This window comes from Zootoca vivipara, chromosome 3, assembly GCF_965207765.1.
Source record: "Zootoca vivipara chromosome 3, rZooViv2.hap1.1, whole genome shotgun sequence".
NCBI lineage: Eukaryota > Metazoa > Chordata > Lepidosauria > Squamata > Lacertidae > Zootoca > Zootoca vivipara.
In genome coordinates, this window is record NC_142586.1 from 69,414,445 (window position 1) to 69,438,114 (window position 23,670).

General features: G+C 40.3%; 1 protein-coding gene across 3 annotated transcripts in view; it reads right to left on the bottom strand.

Moving 5' to 3' along the window:
• Nucleotides 1-23,670, bottom strand: part of PDE10A (phosphodiesterase 10A) — a 98,886-nt gene that overhangs the window by 9,376 nt on the left and 65,840 nt on the right. For 2 of the 3 annotated variants that reach the window (XM_088666317.1, XM_060272803.2), the window contains exons 9-20: nucleotides 22,133-22,191; nucleotides 20,398-20,449; nucleotides 15,203-15,345; nucleotides 13,792-13,884; nucleotides 12,904-13,090; nucleotides 12,198-12,340; nucleotides 9,798-9,881; nucleotides 7,688-7,792; nucleotides 6,166-6,316; nucleotides 3,844-3,999; nucleotides 1,791-1,963; nucleotides 1,079-1,190 (exon numbers count right to left, since the gene is read on the bottom strand). In XM_088666317.1, the coding sequence (XP_088522443.1) occupies nucleotides 1,079-1,190; nucleotides 1,791-1,963; nucleotides 3,844-3,999; nucleotides 6,166-6,316; nucleotides 7,688-7,792; nucleotides 9,798-9,881; nucleotides 12,198-12,340; nucleotides 12,904-13,090; nucleotides 13,792-13,884; nucleotides 15,203-15,345; nucleotides 20,398-20,449; nucleotides 22,133-22,191 (1,458 nt within the window). The remainder of the gene's footprint in view (nucleotides 1-1,078; nucleotides 1,191-1,790; nucleotides 1,964-3,843; nucleotides 4,000-6,165; nucleotides 6,317-7,687; nucleotides 7,793-9,797; nucleotides 9,882-12,197; nucleotides 12,341-12,903; nucleotides 13,091-13,791; nucleotides 13,885-15,202; nucleotides 15,346-20,397; nucleotides 20,450-22,132; nucleotides 22,192-23,670) is intronic. The other variant, XM_088666316.1, reaches the window with a different exon arrangement.

The window sequence follows — 23,670 nt, forward strand, 5'->3', positions numbered from 1 at the left end:
ATGGTGAGGCAAAAGACCCTGGGCCCAAGCACACATGCAAAGCCCTTCTTTAGCACCTTGTGAAACATAAATGCACAGAGTTTTTTAAAAAACAACAACAACAACTGGGCAATGGTGCACCACCCGCCCGTGACTCCAGAGCCATCCCTGATCTCCTTCCCCCTCTGTTTTGACAGATCAGGGGAGGCTCGGGAGTCACAGGCGGGCAGCTGTTGCCCAGGAGGGGCCAGCCTGGTAGCGTAGTTGGCTCTGGCTGGCTTCAGGAGCTGCTCGCTGCCGTGGCGCAGGAAAAATGGTGGGTGCCACGGCAGCGAGCAGCTCCTGAAGCCAGCCAAAGCCAACTACGCTACCAGGCTGGCTCCGGGCTGCTGAGGTTGTCGCTGCCACGTTTCCCGGGGGACAGTTTTGCAAATCTGGGGACATTCCGGGGACGGAATTTGTCTGGGAACAAATTTGCTAATCCGGGGGCTGTCCCTGGGAACCAGGGACGTCTGGTAACCCTATCCTATGTGTCTCTTCAAACACTCCACTCTATGGAACTTGCACCACATACTGTATGTAATAAGTATTTCAGTGTAAGAGCTCCTGTGCTTCGCAGCTCCCTGCCTATAACAGTAGACAGGTACCCTTTTTGTACTGTTTCATACCCCTGCTAAAAAAGTTTCTGTTCAAGGAAGTCTGTCAGGACATACAATCTTAGCCCCATGTATTTCGCTATAAATTTTTATGCTTTTAATGATAATTGTTTTATATTATTTAATGCAGTTCTTTTGGGGGTTGTTGGTATTTTTTTAAAATAAATAAAATTAAAGTGGGTTTATATACATTTTTCTAAATAAATAATTAATCCACTGCATTTTTTTTAGGTGGGAAAAGGGTGGGGGAGGGAATAAAACCCCCAGTGTGAGCCCAGCAATGATTTGGATTCAGTGGTTTGTCCACTCCAACTTTTCCCTTCCACAACTTTGCAGAATTGCTCTGTGAAACAGAATTACTTGATGCCCCAATAAAATTAGGTTTAATGATGCACATGCCTAGCGGTGCATATGCCAACATATAAATAATAAAATGCACGTACCTCCGCCCAAAATTCCGCATATATATCGCTGGCTGTCGTTCTGGTAACATGCCACAATTTTGTCACAGAACATAAGTCACAAGCTGTCATCATCAGCCCAATCACACGGTCCCTAGAATATAACAACTGGAAAGCTATTGTGCAGTTTAAAGAGGTAACATTTGCTATTTTGTTTTAAAATATGTTCCTATATTTATGTAGCAGCAGTTAATATTGCTATGGAAATAACTTGTTTGATGTTCAGTTTAATATTAATCTGATTAATATTCAGATGTTGCAGGACTCCAAATCCCAGCAGCCTCAGCCAGTCTGGCTAAAAGTCAAAATGATGGGAGTTGTAGTCCACAAACATATGGAAATACACAGGTTTCCAAACCCTGCTGTAACCTTTCACAGATCTCATTTTTAAAACTTTCCTAAGAAAAGTGGCCAGAGTTATGCATTCAAGTTTTGATTATCTATTTGTCTGTGTAAGACATGTCAGAGAGTAGCTTAGATTTTGTTTCTGCAACTATACTTGTATAAAGAAGTTCATATAAGATTTCATGCACAACATATGCTAACAGTTTGACTCTTCTAATTATTCCTTTATTTCTGAAGATTTATATGGGCATCAATACACAGTAAATCAAACCTTTAAAGCAAATTAAAACTATGGACACTAAAACAACATGACTTAAAAGTGAATTATAAATATTCATTTGGTCTTTACCTATGTGCTTGATTTTTAAGATTTAGTGATCTTGACTGGTGCAACTCTTCCAAATATTTCCTGTTTCCAAAGTACAGAGCAAGGTCTGTAGCAATGATGGCTTTGCGGATTATTTCCAGCACCTGCTCATACTCACTAGAGCTCAAATTAGAGAAGATATTGTGGCCGTCCAGCTATGAAAACAGAATTTTTAAAATGAACAAGCTAATATATTATTTTGAACTATTTTAAACCATTGTTTTAGAACTGCCTTTTAAACTCAATTCACATTCAAACATACAGCAAGATTCTGACAACATCTGCAAAAGGCATTGGACTGGATCCAAACTTTGTCATGATTAAAGTATTACTAACCATCTAAGCCAAGCATTCCCAAACTTCGGCCCTCCAGATGTTTTGGACTACAATTCCCATCATCTCTGACCACTGGTTCCGTTAGCTAGGAATCATGGGAGTTGTAGGCCAAAATATCTGGAGGGCTGCAGTTTGGGGATGCCTGATCTAAGCATTATGAAGTCGGATACAACATTTCAAAGCTTAGTTAGGCACACTAACTTTTCAAAAACAATCTCGTGGAAGAGAAACCAACAGAAACCAACCTAGTTTACATGTAATGCTAAGCCAAACTATGGCTAAATGTAAATGAGTAAGAGGTCAGGTGCACAGAAAATCAGGGCCACTTTGTACCTCTGTAGTTCTACTACATCTGTGCTACCCAGAGCTAACCCATGGTTTGTCTCCCCAAAATAAGTGGTAAGCTGAGAACAAGCCTCGGCTAGAGCTTGTGGCTTGTTTGGAGCAAGACAAACTACAAGCCTGGGTACACATACAACACTAAGTCAAATCATGGCTCATTTCCAGGTAGCATGGCAGGACCAGAGAGGAGCAAAAAGACTGCGATTTCCACTCTTTGTATGGACAACATACTGTACTTGCTTGTTCATGCTAATATAGCGTTGGCTTAGCCTTATATGCAAACCACACTTTTTCCAAGTTGAAACTATGAATTACAAGAAACAGAGATGCCACCAAATAACCCATGCTGTAACATCATGATGCTATGTTTTCTTGCTCCACATCATTGGCTGGTGTTTATGGGGCAGACAACTGCACAATATGATGATGGGGTGCCTCTACACATAACAGGTGAGGGGAAGAATTCAATACAGGGTTGCTAATTTCAGCAACATCTCTGCGTTGTTGTATTTGAAGTTTGGCTTGGGTGGCAATGTGGATGTATGAAAATACCTTAATGACACTTTTTGTTATTTAACTGTGCCATATTACTTCATATCATCTCTAGGTAATTTTATGGAAAGCATGGATTTGAAACACTGTTTAGAACTACAATGCAAATTTAATAAATCATAAATAAACACAAGTAATGCCAATATTTCTCCTTAAATGTAATTATGTTTTCTTTTTTGTTTCAAGCATTATGTTTCACAAATACAGTTATTAATGTAGCATGTAGAGCTTCATCACAAGATGACTGATAGGTATAAAGCATAAATATTCTACAATAAACTATGAAATAAAGGGAAAATATAAAAATTGTAGTGAAAAGATTTTATTTCCAAGAACTCTTTGCAAACCTGTAGAAAGATGCAGAGCTTGCAGCCAGTCTTGTTCAAGCAGGCTGGGCCCATTTAAATGAAATGGCTCCTTTCACAGAAGGCTACTGAGATCGAGCTGAAACTCCTGCCTAGGGCTTAGCCAGGGGTCAGCAAACTTTTTCAGCAGGGGGCTGGTCCTCTGTCCCTCAGATCTTGTGGAGGGCTGGACTATATTTTAAATAAAAGCACACATTCTACTCATGTAAAAACACACTGATTCCTGGACCGTCCGTGGGCTGCATTTAGAAGGCGATTGGGCCGGCTCCGGCTCCCGGGCCTTAGTTTGCATACCCAAGGATGACTGCTGCTGAAACAACATTTGAGGTCTGCTGTTATGAAATCTCCAGCCGGAGCCATGCATGGAGCTATCCAAGGTGCCATCAAAGCCTCCCTTTACCTTTTGCTCAAAAAAAGAACATACTGGGAATGCAATTTACCTGCAATATTGATACGGTCTGTGAAAAATGGTGCTGCTCCATTGTTGAAGTAGAATAAAGAGCTGCCAATGGGTGATCAAACTTCTGAAGATAGCTGTTGCTATAACCCCTGTGATCCAGGTCATGACATAAACATGCAACCATAAGTCCTCTTCGCTAGATAAGTAAGCAGACAGAATATGTGTTCTGATTAATTTTGTACCACTAGATGTCACTCTACCCCCTCCAAACACTCCAACAATTCCATTAACCCTCAAGCCTTATTTATTTTTATATTCCACTCTTTGGCCCTCAAAAGACCATCAAGGTGGTCTCAGGCACACCCAGAGTGTGAGCCTCAGGGTTCAGAAGCTTGTTCATAGGAGTAGGATACCCAAAATGTGAACAGTAAGTCTTTTCCATACTCCGATGGGCAGAAGATCTGGTTGCACCATTGCTACTATTTTTACATGTAAGTGCTTTCTGGTCTTGCCACTGTACAATTCTCTTCCCCCCCCCCCCACCTTTTCCTGTCCTTCCTGATGTGGGAGGGAGACAGAGCAGGTGGAAAAAGAATCCAGAGGAGGTGGGAGGTGAGAAAGAGGAGGTGGAAGAGAATCTAGAGAAAGAGTATGCCAGGCATAGGCAAACCCCGGCCCTCCAGATGTTTGGGACTACAATTCCCATCATCCCTAGCTAACAGGACCAGTGGTCAGGGATGATGGGAATTGTAGTCCCAAACATCTGGAGGGCCAGAGTTTGTCTATGCCTGGAGTCGGCTAAGGGTCTTCATGTATTGCATGGCCTTTAGAACAGAAAACCCTGCTGTCCCAGCAGAAGCAGAATGACTGGATGGTGATCTCTCACTGATCATAGTTATTATAGGAATAAAGCTCAGCCTAGCCTCTGGACACCGATGGGTGATGTTATCCTTCACAGAAGAATACTTAAGTTCATTCTGGCCACCTTCTAATTTTGGGATGATTACAGAGAGAGGGTTATCCCCTTCTTAGTTACTAGCAACTTCCCAGGATTTCTATTACTTATTTTAATTCATTTTTACAATGAGTCTAATTACCAAGTTCTAAAATGAAGTTTTATCTTCTAAAATAAAGTTTTCTATAATAAAGGTCAGTGTACAGTAAGCCCGCTACTTACACGGGGGTTATATTCCAGGGATTGTGCCTAAAGCCGAAATTGTGTGTAGTCAAAACCCATTGGGTTCAACGACAATTAAAGGGACCCCTGACCATTAGGCCCAGTCACGGATGACTCTGGGGTTGCAGCACTCATCTCGCTTTACTGGCCGAGGGAGCCGGTGTTTGTCCGCAGACAGCTTCCGGGTCATGTGGCCAGCATGACTAAGCCACTTCTGGCGAAACCAGAGCAGCACACGGAAATGCCGTTTTACCTTCTTTCTGGAGCAGTACCTATTTATCTACTTGCACTTTGACGTGCTTTCGAACTGCTAGGTGGGCAGGACCTGGGACTGAACAATGGGAGCTCACCCCGTTGCGGGAATTCGAACCGCCGACCTTCTGATCAGCAAGCCCTAGGCTCTGTGGTATAACCCACAGCACCACCTGCGTCCCTTTCAATGATGGGTAGGATTGCCAAAATCATTTCCCCTGGGAAACTGCCCCCTTTCTGCCCCTTTTAATTTTTGCCTTGTGTGTAAAGCTGAATGCACACAAATTAAATGTGCGTAAGCTGCAGGCTTGCAATGCTATAGTACAATCTGTACAGAGATGTCCAAAGGCTAGCTATGTGTTAACCAGATGTCCTCTGTTATCCAAAGTTGTACCCAAGAGGTAGCCAATGCAACATCTTCCTGATCTGCCCTAGCTAGTAAAGATCAGGGATTATGGGAGTTGCAGTCTGGCAATATCAGGAAGGCACCAGGTTAGCTAACCCTGCTGTGCCCTTTTGGGTTTTCTCAAACCATTTCTGATTTTATGTATAACTTTTATACCTAGCTATACCTAATAAGGCCAAGGTCCTGGGCTTTTTAAAATAGTGCAGACATTCCTTATTTCAAACCAGCAATCTTCTTTTTCTGAACCACATCATGTCCTGCCTTCATGCCCTGTTTGCAATTGTATACAGAATTCAAGATGCAGATGTGCAATTGATTAAGGCTGCAATACTATACACATTTGCCTGGCCCTTAGTCACATTGAACTCAGTGGGGTATAGTGTATACTATTGCACTATAAATGAAAAATTTCTTACATTTAAAATCCCTTTCCATGCTGTATATAATTTTACACTTATCAAAACATGAAATTACATGGCATGTCTGAGATATGAATGTTAATGCTGGGGGAAAAAATCTAAACTTACTTCTACGTCTGTGAAAAGCCTGTGGTTATTCTTAAGAACAGCATACATGCAATGCGCAACTGTAACTGCATGCTTCCAGTTGTGATAGGGCACACGGCGGTAATTCTTCTTTACAGACAGCGTGAATCGACATAGTTTTTCTAGTTCAAAACTTTTAAAAAAATAGAATGGTGAGATAAAGCAAGTGAAAGAAAAAAAGTAAGTTATATTAACCAAACAGAATAACAAGAGGTTTTACACTAAACTTTATTTAATGCTCCGCTGATAATGTTGCAAAAATTAGCAGAAGCATTTTAGTTTATTTTAATTCTCCTCAAAATTACTGGCCTTATTTACTTAAAATTTATTGCAAATGCAAAACCAGAGCTTATAATGATATAAGAAAAAATATATTCAACAAGAAGTTACGCTTTGCCATGCAAGCTCAGAAGTTCCTCTCTTCTCTCTCTCTGCCCTAACTGCCACGGTAAATATATTTGTATCCTGTAGAGAAATAAAACATTTTCATGCCCCACCCCAAAAGTAATAATAAGTCAGCTAACTGAAGGCCACTGAACGTTTCCCAGCTCTTCAAAAAATTCTGGTTAAAGAAAAAAGGTCAATGGCAGATTCAATGCCATTGGATTTTGCAGGGAATGAAGAATGTTGGTCAAACAATGTCTAGCCTGCAATTCCACACACAAGTTGAGTTCACATCTAAATGGAGGCCAAGCTGAAAAGAGGAAAGCAGATGCACCTCTGCTTGGATATCAAATGTAGGTTCCCTTCAGTGTCTTAGTGCAGAAATGCCACTAAAGAAACTGATTATACTCTCATCCTTCCTCAGTTCTCACTGCTTTCTTCTGCTGGTGGTCCTTCTCTACAGTGACAGGGGGAACTGTGATGGTCCATTTCTACTACCGGTACCTACTGCCTCATATCCTGGTAGGGAAGACACAGGCTTTAAGCAGCACTCCTGACCCCCTTTCTCTGTCACCCTTTACTTGCTGGAAGTCTATATGTGAATGTTTGTTAACATTTTGCCCCGGGTGCAAAATTGCAGTACAAGTTTCCACTTCCAAGAGAAATGGTTTACAATGTGACGCAGCTCCAGAGCACACATGTAGAAGCTGACACACATACGGAGAAGGGCAATATTTCAACTTATTCACTGCAGAGTTCTTGGGATGCACTTCCCAACTCACAGAAGGTGGGACAGCTTCTGCACATGCAGAGTTGCATGTCCACATCAGAGTCCCACAGAGCTTCCAACTATGACCCTGGAACATGAGCTTAAAAAAAAATTAAAATCTGCAAGTAATTTCTCAGCAGCCTACTTTGCTTTTATTTTTATTTTTAAAAGAGTAATTATTTTGAGAAAAACACACTTCTAGTGGTTCAAGAGCACCACTGCTGATGCTGCCTGTACATTGAAGTTAAGTTATAACAGTTTGGCTCATATTGCAAATCATATTTACATATCCCCTGCACCCCCACACTCCATCTGTTCAAAGTTGTTATCTAGGCTAAAAGCTCTAATTACCCTTCCTCCAAAATATCAGATTCCACATAAAGGCTCAAGGCTGACAGCAAAAGACTGGACTCTTCTTTTTTCAACCTGTCTTCCTTTCTGACTGCATTTCTGCGCCTGCATGTGCAAAATGGGGCAGACTTACAAGGCAGGAAAGAGAACTACCTTGCCTCTATGGTTACAATACATCTCACTAAGACATTTTAAAATTTAAAACTGAAAATCTGCTTTAAGAGCATTAAAACCGTGCCACTATCTATGGCTTACACCTCAACCATATGCATGTTTATTGAGAAGCCCCACTGGTGTCAGGGGTACTTACTTCCAAGAAGGCATGTTTGTGATCACGAGCAGAGTCAATATTTAAAGAAACAACCACACTGAATTGTACCTTTAAACTACTCAAATTATAGGGCCTTCTGACAATAATCACAACCTGTACCAGGATTCATGAAAAAATGCACATTGACCTTAAAAAAAATGCCTGCATTGAAAAAGGCACAATTTTCCATGCAGGCTTTATGAAAACTTGTAAGTGAAAGGTGAACTTTTATAAGTTTATAAGGTGGACTATTTCCAATGGTGGATTTGCCCTACTAGTAAGTGCTTCCAATTGCCAAATTATAGTACATGGTTTTTCACCAACTCCCCGCTACATACGTAAGCACCCTGCTCCCTCTAGAAAAACTGTTAAAGAGGTCCAAGGAAAACTTTTAATATGGCATTGGCCTGATTCACACATCATCCTAAACCATACTAGGGTTGAGTTCCAGGTAGGAGATTGTGGCCTCTTCATTCTCTCCTGATCATTTTGCAGCTATACTGCATTAAGCCATGGCTTGGCTTAGCATGTCATTCAAACCTCGGCTCCTGATTTAGCTCTGTCCAGACTAACTACACACTTGAACTAAGCCAAGCCATGGTTTGTCTTAGTGTGGCATGCAAACCAGGCTATTATCTGTAGGTCCAATTCTTCCGAGAACTTGTGATATACTTGTGCCAGAGCTGAAGTTGTAAAATATAAATAATCAAAAGTGAAGGTAGAAATACAGTCTGTTTCAAGGTTACAAGGTAAATATTATACTGCTTGCAGAATGTTTAGCCTAACATTCTGATAACATTCTGAATGTTTAGCCTAACTTCTGATAACATTATTCAAGGTAGAAGTATTCCAAAAATATAACAGGATATCCAACTCATAACAATCTCCCTTCCCTACCTAACTGCTGCATCCAATGCCAGAAGCATGACTGACATGTTCCAAGGGAAATGCAGCCCCAAACTCAGAAGCATAAACATGATTTTCCATTATAAAAGCAATTGTGGGTTGAACCTACAATTCCTACTCCATTGTCTTTTCCATTCTCTCAGGGAATCTAGATGGAACAGAGGCTCCCCACTGAAGGATGGATGCAGCAGAGAGGATTTTACCTTTCTTCTGCCAGCTACCATGCTGCCCCCTCCCCTTCCAGATGTGCTTTGCAGGGTGCTGCAGAGGGATGGGGGAATCAGAGAATATGGCCTCCCCACTTCCTTCATTCAGTGTGAGTAGAATTCTGTGTGAGTATATTTATGTTGGTTTAAAATACAACTGGGTGGGTGCATATTTGTGTGTGTAGACACACACACACACACACACACACACACACACACAGAGGATACAACACAAAACATAATGAAATTAAGACTATAAATACTTTTCATGGGAGGGGGAATAAGATATGACAACTCTCCCAGTCAAAAGCTCTGCAGGGCTCTGAGGCACACATGGAGATCTACACAAGCCAAATATTTTATGTTGTAAGTAAATGCTTTCAAAGGCAAAGCTTCCTCCCCTTTTAAACTGTTTTTAAAAGGTAGTAAAGCTAGTGACCTCAAAATTGTTTCTAATAATGTTATAATACCCCAATTTGCTGTATGAGGCAATTACTATTTCTGTATAGTATAGACATGTACAGATCTCAAATCCTCTTTCCTGCTTCAGTATTTTCAAATACAGTATTTTACATAATCCTATATCCTACACAGCCAGATCATTTCACAGTAATCAAATAAAACATTTACTATATAAAAACCAGTATGAATAGTTGTAAAATTAAAGGTTAAAAAAATGAATTCATACCAGCCTGACCCACAACACTGATGGATCATATAGATAAAAATGGATGCCCAGAAATCTTCATAAGGAGTGATATCAAAGTGGAATCTGTTATGAAGGAAATTTACAGTTAAGAGAACCAAAGACTCTTGGGTGTACATTATGCTTATTAGTTCAGATAAAAGCTTTCTGCAGCAGAATCTCTTCTGTTGAACATTAACTTCAAAATCAAAAAGTGCTGATTTATTCTCACTAGCTTCTGGTATAATAATACAAGCCTCTATCCTTCTTAAGACAGTGCCTAACATCACTTCACAAACAGCTTTCTGAGTGGTTTCCCGTAAAAAGCAGGGGTGGGCTCCTTTTGCTCACTTCAGGCTTTGTTCAATACGAATGTGTGAGCCTTGAAATGGGCTAAAGAAGCCCAGGGTGGGTGGCATGAATTACTGTGTGCTGTTCATGGGGAGTGCTTATCATGGAAGTAGCAGGCTTATAAAATAGGCTTGAAATATTTGCAGCAGTAGAAGCGGAGATCTGGTTGCTATAACAGCCATAGTTCCACAACCAAAACTGCCACCATATGCAGTGGCTTTTAACCTTCTTCTTTTTTAAAAAAAAACAAAACCTTTTTTTTAAAAAAAGAGAGAGGGTGAAGCCTTTCCACCCCTATGTAAGTATCCACCTCTCAAATTATTGAGGGGGAATGTTGAATCTTGGCAGTTGAAATGACCCTAGAATGGCTGTTCTCAGTTCTCTACCTGCAAATGAGGTGTGGAATTAGGGGTAGATTTTGCCTCAGGCCCAGTAGAAGGCAGAATTAACTTGAGAACTCTTGGCTGCTGAGTTAAGAATGACAGGCAATTGCTGTATTTGTTGGGTCGCGTTGCAGTTTATGACTTTCATTTCTTTAATTTCTCAGCAGTTTGTGTGGTCCCCTCCTTCTGTGCCACCTCATGGTCTTATAAAGGATACAGGTATCTTGTGTCAATCATTTATTATTTTTACTACAGGATGCCATTTGTGTCCAGGTGAATGCCTGGGGGTTTTGTTACCTGAGGTACTCATTATTAAATGTTTTTCATAGGCATTTTGTTGTTAATTTCTCTTGAATACAGTCTTACATATAATTAACACAATAAAGTATAATGTAAGTTACACATGGTTCAATTTCATTTGAAGGGCGGGGTCAAGATCTATTTAACATGAAAGTTCTTTCCTGCAAGTTTTGCTGTTATCAACTGGGTTTACCACTGCACCAGCTGCCAGAACTTTGATGCTGTACTACAGGCATCCCCAAACTTCGGTCCTCCAGATGTTTTGGACTACAATTCCCATCATCCCTGGCCACTGGTCCTGTAAGCTAGGGATCATGGGAGCTGTAGGCCAAAACATCTGGAGGGCCGCAGTTTGGGGATGCCTGCTGTACTACCGAGACCAAGAAGAACCCATTAGGGAGTATCCTGAGAAAGAATATTCACAAGGAAAAATACGTCCCAAGTTTCTGGGAAAAAATACTATGATTGTTAGATGTAACAGATAAGCCTTTGGGTACATGAATGTTTAATTAGAATAATGAAAGGAAATGATAATGTTGCTGATAATGAATTTTTGATTGTGACAAATTTGTATGCTACCTGAGTGGTAGTGAATATTCTAAAACGAAATAATGCAATCCAAACATTTAAAATTCCACTTTATCATGTTACTTAAAAGTTATATTCTTCTGAAGTCAATATTCATAATCTCACGTTGAGGCTCATAACGACAGAACTGCTAGTTGTTTTATTATCAATTAGCCCTGCCTTGTAGCTGAATGCAGCAGGTGTTTTATTTCCCTGTCACTGACTTCAGTAAAATACTTGGGTGCATTGGAAACACAGTATTGCAAAGCAGATATGCTAGATCTGAAAGTAACCACTCTGTTTATATAAATGATTAATGAATCATGGCCACCATGACAACCACAGGATTGTCCCAGAGTGTTTCAGACCCTATACCCATGTCAAGTCATACACTTCATTGGTTGTTCTCTGCTGGCCATAATTATAATGTGAGGTTGATGGTGTTACCCACAGAACCTTTCTCACTAACTCCCTGGTCAGGTGTGGACCTAAACTGCTACCAATGGGGGATTTCCTCCCAATGCATATACTAGCTTCAGATTTTTCTCATTATTATAAGCAGGGGGCAGAAATGGGTGAATTCATTACCCTTCCACGCCTACTCAAATCCAGTTAATCATCAACCTCCCCTCCTTACGCTGATGCTATTTGTATTTTGAAAAACCTGAATATTCATTGAAAAGATGCATTTGCCATGTCTAGTGTGGCTCTTTGATAATAGCAATAGCAACAGCTGCTAAGCTGCCAATGTTCATGGGGAATACCCTACTTCTATATCAAAAAGATCACATTAAAAACATACTGTTCTACTTCTTTGCAGAGTTGTGGTGGGAGTCTGCGGTCCATGAGGTTTTTCCATTCTTCTGCTGTACAAACACTGTGATAGGAAAGCTTCTCCATAGTAACACGGTAGATACACTCTGAATGGCGAACTTTGTGGTACATCTAAATAAAGCATTTTATTATATAAGATATGGCTGTTTGCACAGTCTAAACTTTCTTTCTCAAGCCAAATACTTAGATCTGTGTCTAGCTTCACAGAGGTGATATTTCTGAGGGATAATTAGGAACACTTTTAAAAGAGAATAAATTGATATGGTCACTCTCATGTGAATTTGAAGACTTAAAAAAAATTAAACAAGGCTATGAATCAGACATCCCCCAACTCGGCCCTCCAGATGTTTTGGAACTACAATTCCCATCGTCCCTGACCACTGGTCCTGTTAGCTAAGGATGATGGAAGTTGTAGTCCCAAAACATCTGGAGGGCCGAGTTTGGGGGTGCCTGCTGTAAATGATAGAATCAGCTTAATTGTAACCATTTTATTAACAATCAAATCTTAATCCTGGAACTTTAAAACTGAATCAGTTTAATCTTTGACACCTCCCTTAACAATCAAATTAGTACAACTGACTTTCTATCCAAATCCAAAATGGATAATATAAATTTATAAAATTAATTAATTTCATTTTTTGTGCACTTGGCTATCTTTGTGGAACAAAACTTACATTAGCACAGTGTAAGGCTAAAGCACAAAAGACTGCAAACATTTTAAAGTTGTTCTCATCAGTTTTAGAGAAGGCACTTCCACTTAGTTTGTTCACCATCTGTACGACACCTATTACACTTCCTCGGCTCACAATAGGCATGCATAAAATATTCCTGGTGGTGTAGCCTGTGTAGAGATCTACCTCCCTGAAGGAAAAAAGGAAAAGGAGGAGCATTCACTTTCTTAACATGACACCATCTAACAATAATAGTTAGCATTTATGCTTTTCCTGTGCATTATCTAGTTGTAATCCTTACAACAAGCCTGTAATATTAATACTATTATCTCCATGTTGCAAATACAGGATTAAGGCTAGAAGAACCTAGTAAATTCATAACACATGCGATACTTTCTGATAAATAATTTAGCCACCATTCCCAACAAGCATTCCAGCCAACTCAAACCTCCATATGCAAGGGATGCCAAGTGTGCATTAAGTGCTAGTTGGAGTTAATAGTGGACAGTATGGTAGGGCAGAGGGGGTGCACTCTCCCTGATGGAGCTAGTATGTAGTTTGGGGGTGCTCCTCAATCCAGCTCTATCGATGGAGGTGCAGGTCTCTTTGGTGGGTAAGAGTGAGTGTCTTTAAGGAGCTTTCACCAGTAAGAGAGGTATGGCCATTCCTGAATCAGGACAGCTAGAGCACAATTGCCAATGGGAAGGTAACCTGGGACTACTGAAATTTGTTCTGTGTGCGGCTACCCTTGAGGTTGGTCTGGAAGTTGCAGCTGGTGCAGAATACATCAGCTAGGTTGCCAGCACAACACCTTAGCTGCAGGACTTGCAGTGGCTGCCACTCTGCTAACCAGCCAAGTTCTTTTGGGTGGTAAACATATCAAATTCCTACCTGTTAAAACGTGGATCTGCATAGGCATCAGGAATGTTGAGAATTTCACCTGTTCTGGCTACCTGACCAGCTATTCCTTTTTCAATAGAAAATCTGCATGGGACATAAAGAGATATGCACATCTTAAAGCAATAGGCTTATGAGGAAAATGAAATTTGAGCAGCTAAATTGCTCTTCTCGTTATTGGCATCCACCATGTCTCAAGAGACAATGGAGTGCGCCTCTGGGGGTGAAGTCAAACTGCTGCATTAGCAGCACTGGAGTGACCTCTCCAGGGCGCAAGCTTGGCAGTGTGTATGGAGGTCCTGGGTTACCAAGACAACAAGACCCCACTCTCCGCCTCGCTGATGTGGTCCAAGAAAAGCAGAGCAATAGGTAGGGACTGCACTCTGGATCTGTGTAGAGTTTACTCCATGGCCTTTTCTTCTCCCCAAGGTATCCCGCAAGGCAGTGGAGGTTTAGGACCAGAGTTTTCCTTCTCCTAGATAGGCTACTTTCCCAGGTACTTTCTCAAGGGCCCCAACTGCCCTGATTTCCCTCAACAGCACATACACAAAACTACTTTCTTGACAACAGGACCAACTATTAGTCTTGTCCACTCAATCTGCCAGAGCCTGTCTTTGCATGCAGAGGAAGTCCCGATCTCACTGAGGGTTTTCAGACCCATCGGCTACCCTCACCTGGTTTAGCTGGCCAGTGGAAGCTGTTCCAGGGGTGTGGCCACTGTCATATGCTGACAGCTTCAAGGAGCTGCAGGTGAGAGCAAAGTGCAGGGTAGGGACCAAAGGTGGGCAAACTACCCCAGAAGGAGCACAACAGGTCCCCCTCTAGAGGTACTACCCCTCCCCCTAACACTCCATACACCCTTCTCTTGTAGATAAAGAGTTAATTCAGCACTGGATATCATCTCCTAAACAGGGACCAAAATACACGGTTAAAGCCATTTCCTGGGAAGGTGGACTGCCTCTTAACTTTCAGGTGGATAGCAGCCACAAAACATAGCTACAGCACAGTTAACATCTAGCTAGAATTAGGCCTAATCCCTAATTATACTGCAAAAGAACAGCGAAGGAGACTGACTTTTGGTGAAGAAGAAAAACTTGAGCTACTCTAGATTTGTGTGACTACACAAGTCTGCATAGGCCAAAGCGCAGGAATTCACCACATAAGAATTTCCTCTCCTCTCCTCACTGGTAGGTGGTCATTCAAAACTCATGATGACATTATAGCATCAGAGATGTTGTTCTGATGGCACTGCAGTTACCACCTGCAGAAGAACTACCTATGGAGAGGCAAATCCTCATGAGAATAATATCAGTGTGGCAAAAAAATGTTAAAGTATCTGTAAATATGCACACAAATGGAACAGATTAATATTGGCATGTAAGAATAGTCAACTCACTAGTCTTACCTTATTTCTTTGGTCTTCTTGAAGACAGGTTTTCCTTCATGTTCCTCCCCAATATCAAATAAATCTGAATACAATTCATTGTTCTTCTGATCTACCTGGAAGAGTGCACAGCGATCTGCATTCACCAAGTTTTTTGCATATATCTACAGATAAAGGACAGAGCTAAGATTAATCACAGTGGGCTTAGACAAAGTCTGTATTATAGTTCACAAGTTAGTTAACTCTATATATAGTTTAATAAACCCTATAAAATGCATAGTTGTTGTTACTTTAATTATGAAGTTAAGTAATTTTTAACAGTCATATTTCTTTTTGTGCATTAATTGTAATAATTTATCTCTAATCATGAAAATAGCCTGAAGCTTCACTGTATTGTCATTGATGTCTTCTATAAAAAAATCCTTTTTGCCAGCCTATCCAGGTGTGAAATTTTATTGGATACATTTGTTTTTAAAATTTGATTTTACTTAAATAATCATAATTTTATTGTGTTTACTTGCTTTTAAGGTCTGTTGAATTTTCCTATAAATACTTAAGAATTATTTTCATCAAGTGGTATATAAATATTGTTATATAAACATAATTAAAATATCTTTATTTCTTCTTTTGACAATAGAGATGGAGTAAGTGTTCAAGATTAACTTCTTCCTAAAGCACCTCCTGGGATATTCAAGTTTGTGGAGAATGGGAAAGGAAGGTTCCAAGAGGAAAAGATAGGTGCTATAGGAAGCACAAAACAAATTTAAAAATCTGGGATGAATTTAGAGGTAAATACTCTTCTATAGTTTATTAAAAGGTAAAGGGACCCCTGACCGTTAGGTCCAGTCGCGGACGACTCTGGGGTTGCGGCGCTCATCTCGCTTTACTAGCAGCATGTGGGCAGCACGACTAAGCTGCTTCTGGTGAACCAGAGCAGTGCACAGAAACGCCGTTTACCTTCCTGCTGGAACGGTACCTATTTATCTACTTGCACTTTGATGTACTTTCAAACTGCAAGGTTGGCAGGAGCAGGGACTGAACAATGGGAGCTCACCCGGTCGCGGGGATTCGAACCGCCGACCTTCTGATCAGCAAGCCCTAGGCTCTGTTGTTTAACCCACAGCACCAACTGCGTCCCTTTTATAGTTTATTAGCAGAGAACAAAAATGTTACATTTCCCATAAACTTGAACTACACAAAAGTAGCAGTTATGGGTCTGTATGATATCCGCTTCTGGTCATTTTAGTCTGCTTTAGTAGAAAGCTTTATTTATTTTAAAAAGTTTTTTTTTCTATTACATTTAGGCAGCTTATTTAGACAAAAACGCAGGGAAGTTCTAACATTACTAGTTAGAGAATAGTAAATATATTGGGTTCAATATGAAGAAGAACTTCTGTGAATAGATGGAGTGCATATCAAGCAAAGGCTTTCATTCATGGAATTTGGAGAAGGCATTTTTTGTTGATTCTTCTTCACACTTCTATGCCACCTCCCATGCTATTTTGAATGGATTCCTATCTCTCGACAGAAGATTGTGGGGAGGGCACAAGGAGCTGTTGGGGGGGGGATTGGTGAAAATTGTCTCTTCCTTCAGGAAGCAGCAGATTTCCATGAGCAGAACTTTGCATACAGATCTTTTGATTCAGGCCACTGTGGCATGAACCTGAGTATACTTTTAGGCCACAAAATGTCAATTTGAAGAGCATAAGAGTATTTTTTTCAGAGAGAAATACTATCTAGCTATATATCTCATCTCCAAATTTGGTAGTATTAGTGAATTATGCCATTGTTTCCCCAAGTAATATAGAAAAACACAAGTCAGAAAGCAGATCCTCAGGGAAGGTCTATGTTGAAAAGTGAGGTTTTTATGCCTAGCTGCTGTTTCTCTGCCTTTATTTATTTAAAACTGTTTTAGGCCACTTTCATATTAACTCCTGCCCAAAACAGTTTACAAAAAAAGTACAACGATCAAAAGAAGCATCGAAACAAAGAATAAATAGGAGAACAAGGAAAATGCTGTGTAGCCATCCAATTAGATAAAACCAGAACAGCAGCAAAAGATTTCATAAAGGCAGTCTAAATATCAATGGTCACTCACGAAAACCCACGGTTTTGCTTTGTCTTCTGAATGGTAATAACGTTGGTGCCTTCCTTACCTGAAGAGGAAGGACATTCCACAACTAGGGGACCATCACTGAAAAGGCCCTCTTTCCGGTCACAACACCAGGACACGTTGTTCCCATGGGACACCGTGTCCCAAATTACAAAAGGAATGCCACTAGGCTGCTGAGGGCAGCCAAACCACCGCGTGAAGCGGCAACAAAGCATTTTTTCTGGAAAAAAGAAAATGATAAAACCCTCGGGCACCTTGTTTTTAAAAGGTAGGCCCACCCCAGCCAAAAGTTCTTATAATTCTCCCACCCCCTGTAAGCCACTGAATATCCCTGACCCCACTTTCACAGCACATTAACGGTTCTGCGAAAATGCAAAGATACACAACCAAGCCTTAGAAGGAATAGTACTGAGTTTCCTCAGTTCTAGTTACAGGTAGGTAGCCGTGTCAAAACAAAATAGTCAAAACAAAATTTAAAAAATCCTTCCAGTAGCACTTTAGAGACCAGCTAAGTTTGTCATTGGTATGAGCTTTCGTGTGCACTATCTGAAGAAGTGTGCATGCACATGAAAGCTCATACAATTGACAAACTTTAGTTAGTCTCTACGGTGCTACTGGAAGGAATTTTTTTATTGTGTTTCCTTTAGTGTATGCTGATGGCACTTTACTCCAAAACTTTGGACAACGTCACCTAGCAATCTCATGAAGATGTTAAAACAGCTCAGGGGCCAAGACAGGAACTCTCTGGAACACCATGGTATAACTAGAGAAATGGCACAGAGGAAAAATGTTAAACAATTCCTCTCCCCCAACTCTACTGCTTCAAGAAAAGTTATAAACCCTGCTAGGTGCAATTCAGTATAAAAAGTGTAAGCCATTCCAGTCACAGATCTCCCATGTAATGTGCAGGCTTCGTACAAGTCAACTACGATAGAATATTTTGTTTGGGTGAAGGCACACACAGTCCTGGCAGAGAGGTGAGGCTAACATACCTTTCCTCTCCTCTCCTCTCCTCTCTTGGAGCCATAGAGTAGCTGACAGCAATTAGTGAGTTGCTGCTGAAGATTCACTTTCTAATGGCTCTTAGCTGAGGACTTCGCTTTGCAAAAATTCTAGACCTTCTAGATCACCCATGCAGCTCAAGTCTATGTTTACCCAGTTGTGAGTCCTCAAGTGCACACAGGGTTGCTGTCCCAGACAAATCTGCTCAAATGACTTCTGAACCAGTTTTCTTCCCTATCTTCTCTAAAGGAATGGATTTCGACCTTGTTTCTAACTTACACTTACAGCTACTCAGTGAAGCAACACAGCTGTGCTCCATGTATAGCATCCCTTCAAAATAAATGACTTATTTCCGTGACAAACAACAAAACCTAAAATAACTATGGATAGCTGAGATTTAGCATATTAAGATGAAATAATCATTAATAAAACCTTCCGATTAAAAAAAAGATTGCTTTTTCAAGGAACTGCTGTTAATGACTTGGTCTTTAAAGGTGCATTGTGGTAGCTGCCATGACAGAACTATATCACTCACTGTGATAAATAAACACACACTAAACTGAGCCAACATGTTATCAATCTGATTTATGCCCCTTTATCTCATCCACAAATACTATTTTCCACCCGTCACTGTTGCTATAACAAATCACTATGCCTTCTGGAGCATCTGAGGTGGACATCCTGAGCTGTGTGAGGCTGGTGCCTTGCATGACCTGAGGTCTCTGACATGACAAGGTGGTGTTTTTGACATTAGCAGCCTGGAAGGGGGTGGGGTGCTACGTGCAATCTGTAGGCTTGAACCCTCAGTTTTCAGTAGGGTATTCCCTAAGGATTGGCTCTTTGACTTGTGGTTTTAATATATTACCTTGGAAAAACATACCCAGGCTGGCCAGGGCTTTTCATGGGCAAAGCCTCTGGTGCAGGGATGTGGCAGTGGCATGCCCAAAGCAGATTATAGCCTACATTCAGAGTTTTGACAGAACACAGAATAGAATTGTTTTGCTCTACACAAAAACCTTTCAAAATGAAACCAAGTTTTCCTCCTGAGGCTAGTAGCATTTGGGTGGCAGGGGGAGAATTTTTATGGAGATTGTTGTAGACCTCCCCACAGTCTACCCTGATTGGGCCCACAGCAGCAGCTATTTACTATTTTTAAAAGATCCATGAAACTAAGTTATGTATTAAGCACCATAAATAGTCTTGCCCTGAATATGTGAGCTGTAAAGTTAACCAAAGCTCTTTGAGTGGCATTTGACAAGCCACTGGCTCAGTTCACACTTAACACAAAGCCATACCATGGCAGAGCATAAAGGTGCAGGCTCCTGGAGAGAAGATTGTGGCCGCTTTGCTCTTCCTCTGGTCCTCCTGCTGCTGGAAGCTAAGCCATAGTTTGGCTTGATGCATTGTATGAACCACTGGCTTGTAGTTTGTCTCTGCCAGACAAAACCATGAGTCTAGGTTCAGGTAACACACCAAGCCAAACCATGGCTTAGCTCACAGCAGCAGTAGGACTGGAGCAAGACATCTGCAACCTCCTTTCCAGGAACCTGCAGGCTCACACATTCATGCTAAACAACTGTCAATTAGCACCAGGGTTGCTTGCTTCACATTCTCTTGGAGATCTCACTATGTAATGGCAGTGAAAAAAGATCAATTAGCAAATCAAATTATTTTACGATAGTACTACACAAATTTTTAAATAATTTATATGTAATTTTTCTAAAAAGCAATACTTCAAACATGCACTGATTTGAAACAGACACACAATCAGGACACGGTATATAAACTACCCGTGTTTCTCCAAAAATAAGACACCGTCTTATATTTATTTTTCCTCAAAAAAACACAAAAAACCCACTATGGCTTATTTTCAGGGGATGTCTTATTTTTTTCCTCCTCCTCCTGCCATGGCCGGCATTGCTCCTGTGCCTATCACTATGCCTTATTTTCGGGGTATGGCTTATATTCCTTGAATGCCTAAAAATCCTGCTACATCTTATTTTATGGCTACGTCTTATTTTCGGAGAAACAGGGTAGATTTCAAAGAGGAAGACTTGAAAAGTAAGATGTAATGTTGACATTAGAGGAAAAGATACATTACCATGATATTTTCAAGTAGAGCATCTATTGCGACAATGTTATCAAAATAGGTTCTGCAGAATAATAGGTGAAGTTCTTATTAATAACATCATTTATAGATTTCACTACCACAATGACCCATGCTGGTTTTCATTTACTGATAAAACAATAGGTTATTTATGAAACCATACCACATAAATCGTCTCCCTGCATAGGCTTGTATGCATTGATCATCTTGCTTGACTGTGCCCCTATGTGCCCCTTCAACGACCACATCTGGCAACTGGAGCTTTACTGGTAGATTCTAAACTGGATTGGATCCATGCACACAGAACCAACAGAAAACTTGATTTGTCATCTTTGGCAGTGCTATAGAAATGGCCAGTGCTGAGAAAGCCAAACAACCCATCATCTGTTTGTTCTACATGGGGGCACTTATCTATCACATATGTATCCTATTCTTCATCCAAGAAGCTCACAGCAGCAAAAATGTTGCCCCTACAACAATCCTATGACGTAAACTAAAAGGTAAGGAGGTAACTAAGTGAACAGGGAATTGAACCCAGATCTCTCTTGCCTAAGCTGCAAACTCCAACTTCTGTACCAAACTGGATGGGGGGTCCTTCCATTAAGCAAAGGTTCAGAGCAGATGTATAATCATACAATCCAGTAGATAAGATGATAGTCAAACATATGTGATTCTTTTTAACATTTCACCCTTATAAGCTCCACTTGACCAAGCTATCCATTTTCTTTCATCTTGCTAAAGAAACTGCTTTAGCTGCCTCCAGCAATTTCCATGTGCTGGGCATATTATAACTTTTTTTTTTCAAACTACACCACCTCTAAATGACTTTTTTTTTTTAGTACAATAATATAGGCAATGTTTATTTCATTTTTTCATATCCTCTTCCTCTTTGCATGGGCAGCAGGACACTGACAGCCGGCTTCTCTATACCTGGTTCTGTGAGCACACCAGCAAATATTCCCTCCTAAGGCCAGGTGCAGCAATGACTGGAAAAACAAGCTGGCTTTGCTTCCACAAGCTACTACAGCAGCTCCTTCTCCCCGATTAACATATAGTAGCTGTCCCAGGTACCCAAAGTCATTAACAGATAAGCACCAGATGTATTAACAAAAGATGCTTTGAATGTTCCGCATTCTCAAACATCGCTGGCCATTAGATTTCATTATTTCCAAGAGGAAGATATTATTCCAAAAATTGTGTACCTTTTTGTGTTGCATTCAGACGGACAAGAAAGAGGAAATATAAGACTTGTGTTTCTGTCTGAGTAAGAACTGTCATCATTTAACATCCATTCCTAAACCTTATAGAAAACAATGCCGAATGCTTTCCACAAGAGTAACATAGTGCACAAAATCATTCTTATCAAGAATTTATATTTTCTTGCTGTTTATGTACAATTTATTTATTTATTTATTTATTTATTTATTTATTGCTAAGACTTTTGCAGATAGATGCACTCCGTTACTGAAACCAAGATAAATAACAAGTTAGCATTAATGTTTCTTCTGCCATAGTTTACACGTAGTCTTTTGCATGCCTACTCAGAAGTAAGTCCCACTGAGTTCAATGGGACTTACTTCCATGTAAGAGTGCATAAGATTTTAGTGCTTATCTTTCTATACCAGTTGGTAATACACTAAGGGCAGTAACAAGACATGACAACTTCCATGATTCTGCATCGCTCATATTTCACACAACTAATTGAGAATGAGTTGTAAGTGTCACTTACTTTGAAACGTCAAGCAGGAAGTCATTCAATTCAGTCTGCTTAGCGAGGCCCTTCGATACCTGACCAGAACATTTGATACTATTGCTTATGTAAGCAAAAGGTTACAATCAAGAGTACAGGATATATAAGCTATCTAAAATTAGATATATATACACATACATATACACATATTTAACTTTAGATTTATTGTGTTTACAGATATGCTAATTCTGATCTATTGTATTTTTCTAATTGTCTAAAATGGCAGCTCTTACACTGTGAGTCTGAAGACTTTACTGTTTGTGCCCTCCTCTGCATATAACCTCTGAATGCAGAAACCTAGGATACCAGCTCACAGTCAGTTCTATTAACCTGCTCAGACAGGTAAAGTGTTCAATTTTCTGTTTAAGAAAGATTGTCTTTTCCTCCATTTACTCATCTTACATAAACAACATCTAAGACAAGCAATAACGCAAGTAAATAAGCTATATTATTTTCTACCAAATCCTTTGGCTGAGCAATATGTACATGTTCTGGGTTCTTAAAAGAAAGAGGCAGAGCCAGGCCTACATCACTTACACCATTGCCAAGTTCATGGTAGCTCTCTCTGATTTGGTTTGATTTTTTAAAATTGAGTTTGGGGGATTTTATTAAAAAAATACTAAACTGGTGGAAGTAGCTGGGAAGAAAACTGAATCACAGAAGTTTTCAGGGTACAAGCAAAGAATTTTGAAAGCACTTGTGAGGGTTAAGAACCATTTGGGTTTTTTAATCTCCCTGATTCAGTGGCAGAGAGCTAAGTTCATGATTAAGCAAAGACCAGGAGTGGGGAAACACTAGCATGACCTGCCAAGATTCCCCATTTGGTCTGTGCAGCCTTTCTGGAGAAGCCATACCCATCTGTCCTGCATCTGAAATCATATATGACATCAGATGTGAGACTGGTATGGGCAGTGCTTAAAGGGACAAACAGGAACTTAAAGTGAGTTTCCGGTTTTTCCTTTGCTAGGGCAAGGCGCACTTCCACTTGCCCATCAACTGATGGGCAAGTGGGAGAGCACTTTGCTCAATGGAATCTGTTTTGTTCTTCCAACACTGCTCTTTGACCCTCTGAAAACCAGAGGTTCAAAGAGCAGCATGGGGCTGCTTGAAAGTCCTTTGCAAACAGCCTGCCCTGCTCTTTAAACTTGGGTAATTCCATGTCAACTTACAGACCTATCTTTCATTTTCATGTGTAGTTAACATGTTCGATATCGTTTTAAAGATAGTTTCCCAAAATTTCATCACCTGACAACAATTTTTCAAAATGGCATTTTACATGTGAATAAAACAACCAGAAACATGACATGCAAGATGACTCAGAATTTCTCTCATTTTTTTTCTAATATTCAGTTAAAGACCTCTCCAAGAAAATAAACAATAGGATAGTGACCTTTTATTGTACTGACAGTTTTGCTTTCTCATTCAGTAAACTGAGAATAAACTTCATGCATGGAATAAAACTTATATTGGTTGAGAATGTAGTCAGAAGAACACATACTCCCTCCTCCCTCAACAAA